Source organism: Zingiber officinale, chromosome 7A (assembly GCF_018446385.1).
Source record: "Zingiber officinale cultivar Zhangliang chromosome 7A, Zo_v1.1, whole genome shotgun sequence".
In the NCBI taxonomy this organism is placed as follows: Eukaryota; Viridiplantae; Streptophyta; class Magnoliopsida; order Zingiberales; family Zingiberaceae; genus Zingiber; species Zingiber officinale.
The window spans coordinates 122,542,777-122,555,088 of NC_055998.1; the positions used below are offsets into that span (position 1 = coordinate 122,542,777).

Sequence of the window (12,312 nt, forward strand, 5' to 3'; positions counted from 1 at the left end):
GAAGCGTCCTACAATGCTTCTGGCTGACCGGTGGCGTCGATCGCGAGAGGATGATAAAGGCAAAATTTGTCTGCATACTGTGCCGATTTCGCTTCCTCATCGTAACAGTAAATTCCGACGATCTCAGGCTATTAGTCGAATCTCGACATTCTTGTTACTTGGGTAGCAATGATACCTTGCTAGATGTCACTCATTGTTAATATATCTAAAATGTTGATTTAGCTACATTGCCAACGTTACGAGAGTCTATTGGGTCACACACAAAGAACATGTTAATTAAAGATAGGTTTAATTTAGTTTGACTAAATTATTATGGCTTTAAGAATAATGGGTTAATCCAAAGTGTTGGTGTCATCTTTGTAGTGATTGACACTGGTGCTAGTGGGAGATTGTTAGTATTAGCCCTAAAATCCAATCATGAGATGATTAGACTTCTTGGGTTACTCATTGAGTTAGACTCAAATGAATTCACTTATTGGATTGAGTGCAATCCGAATTAGACACATTGGATTAATGAGTTAGATTCATTGGGTTATTGGATTAATAGTTAATTCAATATAACAACCCAACTCATTAAGAGGAATATAAAGAGACAAAAACCTTAGTATTCATCAAGGAAGAGGAAAGGTCGTTTACATGACTTGATCATGTAAAAGAAGAAGACTAAAAGGCTCTTCATGGAAGATGAAAAGTCTCTTCATGAAAGATGACTAAGAGTCAATTCATGAAGAAAGATGAAAGATCACATGACTTTTGGTATTCCATGATAGTACAAAAGGGTGATTTTCGGCCATTGTGAAGTGTGTGTTCATTTTTATCTTCTTCTCTTCCCCTTTCCATTGCCGAAACTACCTTATTGGGTTGCTAGCACAACCAAAGGTTGTTTTCTTCTCTACAATTGTGAGTTCGTGAGACGGATGTAACATGTTCGTGTGGACACCGTAGAGACACGGACACTTGATCGCGCTGAGATCTGCATCCAAAGAAAAGTTACTGCCGGGATTGCAAAGGGCATGCAACAAAGGTATAACCCCTTTCATCAAACTTAGTATATGTGGGTTTTTACGCTGCACTTTCTGCATGTTTAGTGTACTAGATCCTTACACAGGCGGCACGGCTCGGCACTTCAAACCCTGATCCTAGCCACAATGAGGTGTTTGAATAGGGCGTTTGCATATGACGCAATGCCACTTATAGACCTCTAACAATTAGGCAATTAGGCATGGTTCTAGCCTATAAGAGTTTTAAGCCTAAATGAAAATTTAAAGCATTAAGTGAGGAAAATAGTGTTATATTATTTATCTTTTGTTTTTTTTTTAAAAAAAAACAAGGACCTGACTGCACTGCACAAATTGCAAGTCATCTTATAGAATGACTTGTTCGCCCAATCAGAAAAGGCAGTTCCTCCCCTTGGAACCATACAGGAGAGTTTCCTACCTTGTAGGGCACGACAAAGACTTCCTTTAACCATGTCTTAATCTACCTTATGTTAATTAAATTAGATTTGTCATAAAAGTCTACCATTTTTGTTGGGTTAGCCAGGATAAGTTAATTACAGAAGTTTAAAACTCCAATTTTTTTTTTGAGAGAAGAGAAAACTCAAAGAGAGAAAAGCTACTTGAGATTGAATGAATTAAAGTTGTTTGTGGCCCTTAACTTACCTCTCTATCTTGTAAAAGAGACCTCAATCAGACAACCCTAACCAATATAGTTCCAATATTGAAGGGAAGCCTTAGCACAATGGTAAAGTTGTTGTCGTATGATCATGTGATCACATGTTTGAATTGCGAAAATAGCCTCTTGTAATGCAAATAAGGTTGTGTACAATAGGTCCAATATGATCTGACCCTTTCCGGGATCCCGCATTGGCGGGAGTTTCATGCACCATACTGTCCTTTTTTTTATGTTATTGAGGAAAGCAGGATTTAAGCGCAAGACCCCTATATCAAATTTGTTTGGTTAAACATTTGTTCTAAAAGCTTGAATTATTAGGGACTAGACAATATATTTAAACAATTAAGCATTTGATGTATGTAGGTTAGGTCAAGCATTCAGTTAATCACCATAATTTTGATGAGTTCAAGACATATCCTCCAGCACATGAGAACTCATATAACTTGGAATTATTTGGTAGATACACAAAAAAATCTGTCATGTTATTACAATTAACTAGACAGAAAAAGAAACATTACAAAAAACAATAAAAAATCATTAGGGATAGTCTGTTTAGTCCTCCAAAGAAATGCCATTATGGATAGTCTGTTTAGTCTCCCATTGGACTCAAGTAGATAATTGTATTAATTTGTAAACCAAAATGGATTTACATTTTAATTTGTGCTTGCACATTTAGGTTATGTGATCCGGTTCTTAAGAACCAACTCATTATTTTAACATTTCCAATACCAAATCAAAGTGATGTATATAACAAGTGCATGTAATATTGTATTTTTTGTCATGTTGATTCCAAATTCTGGACACCTATACTTCTCAATATTACTAAAGATTGAAATACATTTAATCACGGTCAACAAACATAACTTCAATTCATGGTTTTAGGTCAAAAAAATTGACTCCAATAATCCAGTGTTTTTTTTAGGCAAGCAGTATAGTTTCTTGCCACAAAGGTGTTCCGGTAGCTTTTTCATATAATAAAGCGCCATATGAATCAGTTGTTAGAAATTAGAAAAGTATAGCTTAGTGCAGCACATAATCAAGAATTTGAGTATATCCATTTGCTAACAATGAGTAAAGAACTGCATTTGATCTTGAACCCATGGGAGCAATCCTTTCATAATTCAAGGAAAGTGATGGGATCCAAATCATAAACTTGATATTTATAATTGACATGATGCCTGGGCAACAAGGGGGGAAATTGAATAAAAATTACTGAATTGGTGACATCACTCTTGATGAGAAAAAAAAAGTTAGAAATAACACATTCAGGTGTTAACTATTTACTTACACATTGAATATACATATAAACAACTTACTTTTGCTGTAACATTCGGATTTCCATCTCGATCACCACCCATCCAAGAACCAAATTTTATAGGTGTGCAGGTTAGTGGAAGTGGCTTACCAGTGTGCTGCCAAGTGACAAAAAAATTGTGATAAGAAGAAATCACAGTTCTTAATATCTCATCAAAGTCAAGAAACAGAAACAAAGGAACCTTTTTCAAAACATTGCTGACACGACGGAGGTAATGTGGTACAGCTTTCCAAAGTGACTGCTCAACTATGTGCAAACCTATAATCACATGTAGACTTCACCAGAATGCTTTCAGGATACAAAATTCTACAAGTTTTTTCTTTGTCTTCAGAAAAGAATTATACCAGCTCTTGCTTCGTCAACAGGAGTAGGTTTATAACGTCTTAATTCATCTGTCTGCCATAATGCAGTGACCTCCCGTACCTACGGAAACAAAAGACTTATATGACAATTTTGACTCAGTTAACTTACAAGACTCTAGGTGAGAGGTTACCAGATCTTCTATCAGCATTTCTTTATCTTCATGGCTTAGATCAGGTCTGTCATTATACTCCAGAAGGTGCTGCAGCATTGGTCAAGGTATTAAAACAAAAGGCATAACATATTAGACCATAGAACTGAAAGATGAATTGATATGGTAAAGTAACTCTGCAACCATAGCAAGTGTTATAATATCCATATAAAATGAACTGTGAACTGATTCCAGTTAAGAGCATGCTGTGGTCTGCCTTTATTGAATATAGTGAAGAAGGTTTCTAGGTATGAGTGTAAATAGAACTTGCTGCCTCTGATGGTACCCCCAAAACCACAATCTAGAACCCCAGGCATTTGTGGCTCAAAATTCATCTATTTTCTTCCTGCAAAAACATCCTGGCTCATCACAACAAACACATCCTATCAGGTATATTCACAATATTTGCACGTGATTATTGTGCTCTTAATTATTCAATGTACATGCTGCTTTCGCTATCATGACATGATTAGTGGATTTCTTGCAAACTAGCTAGTAGCACATACTCGCTCAGAAATAACATCAGGTAGCAAAATCATTGAAAAAACACAGGAGGACAGAAACAAGAGGTTTGTCCATTTTGTAAGTAGGCTTCACCATCATATCCAGTTTCATGGTTCATGAGGGTAGGCTTAGACAATTATTATGGTGTCAGACACAATGACTTCTGAAATAGCACACCCATAGCTTGTAGTGGCCTCTATTCTTAGAACAAAATTGCTTGTCAAGCCATGTGCTATTGCATAAAGTGTCCTGATCTTGCTATGAGTAACCAAATTTGGTTAATATGGAGGTAAAAGGGATAAAGCAAGCATTTGCTTGTGTTACTTTGAGCTGTTCTTGAAGAAAACTTATCAATTCCATCAAATTTGGTCTCCACTTTCCACAATAAAAACAAAATGATGGAATACAAAATCATTTAGAATAAGGAGATGGTCCAAAACATGTGATATTGATGGATCAATTTTTTGCGTGCTTAAGAAAACAAAAAAGGTAGATGAGTTCTGGAGTATACTATCTAAGGCTTATTGTGTATAGGAGAAAACAATCTGAAAGTCATACAAATATTAAGCATATAACAAAAAGATCATAGTACAGATAAAAGCAATACAAGCAGAGCCAAAGATATGTATATAAAATTACTCACTACAAAATCCATGTAGCCAACGCCAACTCTGAATAGTTGGGACCATGGTTTGATAAAAACCCAAATTTGTTGCAATTTTTAAACGAAATGATAGCAAACTAGTGCCTGAATGTAGGAGGAAAGGAAAGGGGGAAAATGTAGGTTAATAATACAGTAGAAAAACACAAGCAACATCCAGAAAAGAGTGCTCAAACAAACACTGTTTAGGTGATAAGCCAAGACCGAATCTGCTCCTGACCATCGGAAGAATGGATATAGCACTCTCTACGTGCCCATGCTCCAGATTACATTTAATGCTCATGATGCTAGTATCAGAATGAACTAATCAGTGATTTTCATTATAAATTCACTAGCCAATTTCGACAGGCATTGTGCAATCCTCTTTCACCTACAAGTATTGGATGTTGGAAAATTAGTTTTGGTAACCAATAAATTAAATAGAGATAAGACGACTATTTCGCGAGTAGACATCGTAAACCAATTTCTCGAGTGAATTTCTCGAATGAATGAGAAATTAATGTATAATGAAGGGTTGGTCCGATATTATCGGATGGAAGTTTTGACTCGCACACAAATTGGGTTCATGGATGCGATTATATAAACGCTAATTCGAATATGCGTGAATGTCAATCCATGTGGAACCATTGAGAGGTGTGAAATTAGAATTAATTTCATTGATTGATTAAAAGATTAATCATGGTTGTAATATTAATTAACTGATTAATTAATATTTATAATAGATTAATTAAATAATTAATGAGATTAATCATAACTATAATATTAATTTAATTAAAATCAAGTAATGATAATTGATATATTTAAGTAAAAAGATACACCCCATGTCTTTTTACCTTTTCACCTCTTGGAAGAAACATTTCACCTCTTAGGAGTAACCCTTCATCTCTATAAAATAAACCTCATTCCTTCCACTCAATACACTCAATTCTCAAGTTATGAATTCTCCTCTTGATTTCTCTTCTCTCTCATCTCTTAAGAGTTTCAAGGCTTCAAAAGTTCCATACGGCGTGAAATTTGGAGTGTCCTATTTCGAGACATAAGTCGTTGTATCTTGGGATACAATTGCTAATAAACCGTAAGTATTGGGCTAGGCAATATTGTCTTAAGGAAAGAAGGTCTAGCATTCAGCTCGACCTTAATGCTCTTATCCGTAGGATTACTTACCCGAAGGAGGTGTGTCAATATCCAACGGGATAACTAAACGACCGACGAAATTAAGTCGGTAACGATGATACCAAGAAGGGTACATCTATTACCTGAATAGGCATCTCAATAACCAAAAGGGTGTGTTGAGAAGTTCATTGGGACAAAGTCCACGTCACCATACCGAACTCTATCGGTTCGTGTCGAGATGACTATCTCCATATAAAAATTCCAATAATCTTAAGACAATATTCGCAGTTATGGCGATCATGGGTCCCACTCCTACCGGAGAGAAATCAGAGAACGATGGCAGTAAAAGACACTGTATTACTGGAAGAAAATGTACCTTTTAAGGTTACTAACAAAAGATGTCCTAGTGTATCTAAAAGAGAACCTTAAGCAATGGGAGAGTTATTCGCAAGGAAGAATAAAATTTTCCTATGCGAGAACCATGTCTTAAAAGGATGGATAATAAAATTAAATCATAGGTATAATGTAACAATGATGGTCAAGGCTTTGTGGGATACTAAAATCACAAAGTTGAGGATAGTGAGTTTAAACTATCCAAAAAAAGGACTAATGAAAGACTTCAAATAGAAGATCAATCTCACTTGGCCAAAAGCTAGATTTGCGTCTAACTCAATGAGACATAAGTAGAGATCAAAATAGATGAGTTAGAAGGAGTGCATTACATGTATTGCAATTGACTAAGAAATTGAATCAACGTCTCTCGAACAATAAATGCAATCATGGTCAGCACTCCAATCAGATGACTACAATTATGGCTTGACAAGTTTGGAAGATCAAGGGATGTATACTTCTTGAGTCGAATGTCTCTCGAAAAATAATACAATCCTGGTCAGCACTCCAATCAGATGACTGTAACTTTGGCTCGACGAGATTGGAAGACCAAAGGATGGGATGTATACTTCTTGAGTCGAGTGTCTCTCGAAGAGTAATACAATCCAATTAGACGACCACAGCTTTGGTTAGACAAGATTGGAAGACCAAGGGATATATATTTCTTGAGTCGAGTGTCTCTCGAAGAGTAAATACAATCTTAGTAAGTACTCCCCGATTAGACGACCACAGCTTTAGATCTCCCGTGGTGAGAATTGTGAAGATTCGCTAGTTAAAAAAAGGCCTACCAAGAGATCAACTATATTGCATGTCTAGGAGAATGAGTTTGAAACTCAATATTTAAATTGAGTTATGATAACCCAACCATGTTGACTGGCGATCTCAAAATCATGGTTCAAAAGAGACAACTAAGCTACAAGATTGGAGGCGCCTAAGAGTAATTACTCTAAATCATTCCTGAAGACAAAAGATGTGACCTGTAAAATGAGTAAAGGATAAACAAAAGTTTTTAATGATTCCTATATTATACCGCAAAGAGTATAATAGGGTATTACAAAATACTCTTAATAGGAGATCACCTATATAAGTGTGAAGACGAACCGCTTAAATGAAACACCTATGAATCTCAAGCTTTGTCCATGGACAAAATGGACACAATTGTTGGTGCAAGTTGCACCAGAATCAAACCTAAGTTTTGATGTTGTCAAAGGTTCAAGTTAAGTCTTGTTGTGATCTAACAAGTTGACTGAGTGTGCAGGATGTTTACTCAACCGGGAAAGACCTAGTTGGAGGCTAGGCAGGAGAAATCTTAGCAGATCGTGGAACCCAGGTGCAAGTCCAAGTAAGTCGAGGGGACCTGATACTTGGCGGTGTGATCGAGAGGTCTGGAGGACCGAAGATCAAAGGAAAAGTCCTGGGGAGCCGATCAAGGCTGAGTGAAAAGTCCAAACTAGATCTGGAGGATCTAAGTTTGGCAGGTAGGTTGAGGTAAACAAACAGGAGGAGCGACAGTGAGGTCGAGTTCCCAAAGGGAACAACCTTAGGTCGCTGATCCAACTGAAGGAACCGGGAAGATTTCCAAGTTGAGATCAAGACAGTTCTACTGTCTCTTATTATTATTCTTGCATTATACTGTTACTGCACTAATTTCTGTTTTGCAGGATGTTTTCCTAATACTGTTTTGCAGATCTAATCTGATCGGTCGACCGAATAGTAGGATCAGTCGACCGAACCAAGCAAAATCAGCACAGAAATTAGATCAGATCAAATCTGAATCCAAGTCAGATCAAAGCATGATTGGTCGACTGAACCGACAGATCGGTCGACCGAACCATAATGACTCAGCACATAACAGATCATCAGCACGATCAGCAGCAAAGGAAATAAGCTGATCGGTCGACTGAACCTAGGGATCGGTCGACCGATCCAATCAGCATTTATTCAGCATTAAATGATGATCTCGGCAGAATCACGACGAACAGGGAAGGAAGCTGTTCGGTCGACCGAAAAGCATGATCGGTCGACCGAACCATTAAAGACCAGTAAATGCAAAAGATCGAGCCTGCTTCGAACTTCAGCCAGGAAGGAAGGGAGCGGGTTCGGTCGACCGAATAATGGGATCGGTCGACCGAACCTCCAGTACATCTATAAAAACAAGCTCGAAGACAGAGGCGATAGATAACTTTCTGATCATCTTCAATTCTTCTCTGTGCGTACGGATTGTGCTACAAGTCTTCGACTCCGCAGAACTACTCCGTCCGAAAGTGCCGACCGAGCTTCAACCTATACGTATTTGTCGGTATATTTTTCATATTGCACTTAATTTTAATAAGATAGTAGGATTGTTACTATCTTATTCTATTTGTACTTGTACGATCTGCTTCTCTCCGAGGAAATCGGAGAGAAGAGTTATAGTGATTTGCCCATCGGTGCGGTCAAGGACCGCGGGCCTTCGAGTAGGAGTCGAGCTAGGCTCCGAACGAAGTAAAAGAACGTGTCTCTTTGTTTAATCTCCGCTGCTTAATTTTGATTTGTAATATATGAAAAGAAGAGTTTTAAAAAGCGATATTCACCCCCCCCCCTCTATCGCAACTACTCGATCTATCAACAATAGAGAACCAATAAAAGCCTAGGAGGCTATTGTGTGGATATGATTGTCTGGTTTACACCAACGGTTGAACAATTCAAGATATAGTTCATTGGACAACCAAGTAAATCCGATCGTATTCCACTACAGAAGACCACAAGCTTACCTCTCCTGATGCAATATTATTCCAATGAAACTCTTGTTTGAGACTTGAAACTTATCTATATTTTTCATTTATATGGGGGATTGTTGGAAAATTGATTTTTGGTAACCAATAAATTAAATAGGGATAAGACGGTTATTTCGTGAGTAGATCGCCGTAAACCAATTTGTTGAATAAATGAGAAATTAATGTATAATGAAGGGTTGGTTTAATATGATCGAACATAAATTTTGACTCGCACGTGAGTTAGGTTCATGGATGTGATTACATATACGCTAACTCGAGTATGCATGAATGTCAATCCATATGGTGGCAAAAGGCGAATACGCTCGCTCCAGCACCCCCGTCAACCTGTCCCAGGGCCAACATGGAGGAGGTAAATCACAGGCGGCTACTAGCCTTTGGAATAATGACTAGCACATAAGGGAGACATTTACCTCGGCTGTGTCGAGATTCGAACCCCAGACTTTATGGTGGCAACACTTCATGCGCTAGCCACTAGACCCATCCGAGGGAACGTATGAATGTCAATCCATATGGAACCATTGAGAGGTGTGAAATTAGAATTAATTTCATTGATTGATTAGTTGATTGATTAAAAGATTAATCGTGATTGTGATATTAATTAATTGATTAATTAATTAAATAATTAATCAGATTAGTCATAACTATAATATTAATTTAATTAATTAATGTTATTGATTAATCAAATCAATTAATGATAATTAATATATTTAAGTGAAAAGACACACCTCATGAAGAAACCTTTCGCCTCTTGCGAGTGACCTTTCATCTCTATAAAAGAAACCTCATTCCTTCACTCAACACATTCAATTTTCAAGCTGTGAATTCTCCTCTTGAGTTCTCTTCTCTCTCTCATCTCTTAAGAGTTTCACGACTTCGAAAGTCCGATAAGGCTCGAAATTTAGAGTGCTCCTATTTCAAGACATAAGTCGTTGTATCTTAAAAGACAATTGCCGATAAACCGTGAGCACCTAGGCGGAGCAATATCGTCTTAAGAAAAGAAGGTCTAGCACCTCGATCTTAATACTCTTATCCATAGGAATAAGCTTACCCGAAGGGGGTGTGCCGATATCCAAGGGGATAACTGACCAACGAGATTAACTCGGTAACGATGATACCAAGAAGGGTACGTCTATTACTTGAAAGGGTGTCTCGATAACCGAAAGGGTGTGTCGAGAGTATAAATGGGACAAGGTCGACGTTGCCATACCGACCTCTACTAGTTCGAGTCATTGACTCATTATCGAGATGACTAACTGTGCCCAACTATTGGATCAACACCGCAAATCCATCTCCATATAAAAATTCCAACATTGGATACCCTTACCAGAACAGTTGAGCACATACATTAAAAAACAAGGGATAATTAGTTAATGAAGAACGGCAGAATGAACTGATCAGTGAGCATAAATGATTATCATTATAAATTTACTTTGCTATTTGAAGCATTGTGCAATCCTCTTTCACGTACAAGGATTGGATACCCTTACCAGAACAGTTGGACACATTTATTGAAGAAAAAGATGATTAGTCAACGTAGAACAACAGAAGTGCTTAAAATTAGGACAAATCTCAATAAGTTGAAGTACCAAAAGACAGTAAAATTGATAGTTTAAATACGGAAAACGGTGCATCCTCCTGTTTGCATAACCAGAACGGTACACAGAAATAAATAAAATGTGTGTAAAAATAGCGTTAAACTATCGCTTATACAGAGACTGACCCCTCTTTGTAGAATGCCATTAGGCAATTAACAACAATCATGTTCCAGTATGAAACGAGAAATGTTTCCAAAATTGTGTGTCTTGAAGAACCTCTAACATATCTAATAGATACTCGAAGCAATGAATACATAATCCATGAAAAGTACACGAGAGAGATGGTGTCAAAAGCTCACCGCTATTCTAACATGTTTGTATTGCAGGGTACGCCTGTTTATTTGGGTGGGATGCGCAGTTAATACTATTTCAACCTCCTGTATCAACAAGAAAGCAGAAGAACACTTGTACGACGGCTAATCACTGGTTAAAGCATCGCCAACCATGTCAGAGCAGTACAAACCTGCTTGCAGAAAGTGTCGTACAGCTCTTCCGGGGAAACGCCAGTCTGAATCAACTTGTTGAATGTGTCGTCACACGATCTTGATAAGTTTTCATCATGGCGTGCCTTGCGAACCCTACATGAGAAGCAAGGTCTACCTAGTGAAGGGCGGTACCAAAATATAGTGCGGTTCAAAGAGGCGGAGGTGGAAGAAAGCACACCTGTGGTGGGTTTCTGCAATGCCCATGAAGTTGAGGTAATGGCTAAACGCGCGAGCAAGCGACACCGCGTCTTCGAGGGTCATCTTCGATATGTCCGTCGCAAGCTGCTTATCTAGCAAATTGGCCGCCTCCTCCATACCTATCGATCTCATATTAACCGCAGACTACCATAACCAAAGAAGCGAACTAATCAATCAATCAATCAAGACCGACCTCCCTTCCTCAAGCTAGCAAACTAAGCAAAATGCCAAGATCTGAGCATTAACCAAAACACCCTTGCATTTCCAACCCAAACCGTTGGAGCAATGCCCGCACAAAGCCACGCGTCCATAGATCGGGAGAAGAGCTAACTGACCTGAGCGAGGACGCGCTTGCGCTCGATGGTCTCCATGAAGCGGGGTCCGACCTCACGGTGGAGGACGTCCTGGAGGAGGCTTCCCAGGAGGCGGCAGTCGTCCTCGAAGGCCTGCATCGAAATCTCCTCCGCGATGTCGTCGGTGGTGTCCGTCATCTTCCCGCACCTCCGACGATCCGATCCCTACCTTTACTCCGAGGAACCGTAAACAAGCAGGAGTGTGGCCAAATACAAGCTTGAACAAGTAGGGCTCTGTTTCATGCGTTTGTTTAGGATAACGTTTGCTTCCGATTATATCGAATTTGGTATTTATTTATTTAATTAAGAGACCGTGAATTAGGTGTCTGTGTCCTGTCACTGTCGCATGCCTGTCTTATAGGCTCGAGTGGGCTATAAGTACGGTCCCCGAGTCCGGAGTATCTGTAGCTTTGCTGCTTTTAATATAAGCTCCTTTAATATAATAATATTCCATAATCGTATCCGTGGCCATTAATTGCGTCATCCATCTATGATTTATTAGATATAATATTTGATTATATATATATAAAGGGACCAAAACCTTTCAGTGTCGGTGGGTTCTGCCGTTGGTTAATGGGCTAGTTTGATTAATAGGCTGAGGCCATCACCTATAGTGAAGGCCCAACTTTAAGCTGGCCATTAACTCAGTGAACTTGTATTAAGTGCTTAATTGCATAACTAAGCATAAAAGAATACGTATGCAATTTTTTAGCATAAAAAAATATGTATGCAAAGG

At 38.3% G+C, this 12,312-nt stretch overlaps 1 protein-coding gene across 2 annotated transcripts in view; it reads right to left on the reverse strand.

Annotated features, from left to right (window-relative positions):
* LOC122002305 (phosphoenolpyruvate carboxylase 4-like) overlaps nt 1-11,833 on the reverse strand; it is a 39,325-nt gene extending 27,492 nt beyond the window's left edge. Inside the window, exons 1-8 of one of the 2 annotated variants that reach the window (XM_042557433.1) lie at nt 11,559-11,833; nt 11,204-11,367; nt 11,004-11,118; nt 10,840-10,917; nt 3,483-3,551; nt 3,334-3,412; nt 3,171-3,247; nt 2,991-3,086 (exon numbers count right to left, since the gene is read on the reverse strand). In XM_042557433.1, coding sequence (XP_042413367.1) covers nt 2,991-3,086; nt 3,171-3,247; nt 3,334-3,412; nt 3,483-3,551; nt 10,840-10,917; nt 11,004-11,118; nt 11,204-11,367; nt 11,559-11,714 — 834 coding nt within the window. In that variant the 5' untranslated portion in view covers nt 11,715-11,833. The remainder of the gene's footprint in view (nt 1-2,990; nt 3,087-3,170; nt 3,248-3,333; nt 3,413-3,482; nt 3,552-10,839; nt 10,918-11,003; nt 11,119-11,203; nt 11,368-11,558) is intronic. The other variant, XM_042557434.1, reaches the window with a different exon arrangement.
* Nucleotides 11,834-12,312: the final 479 nt, after the last annotated feature.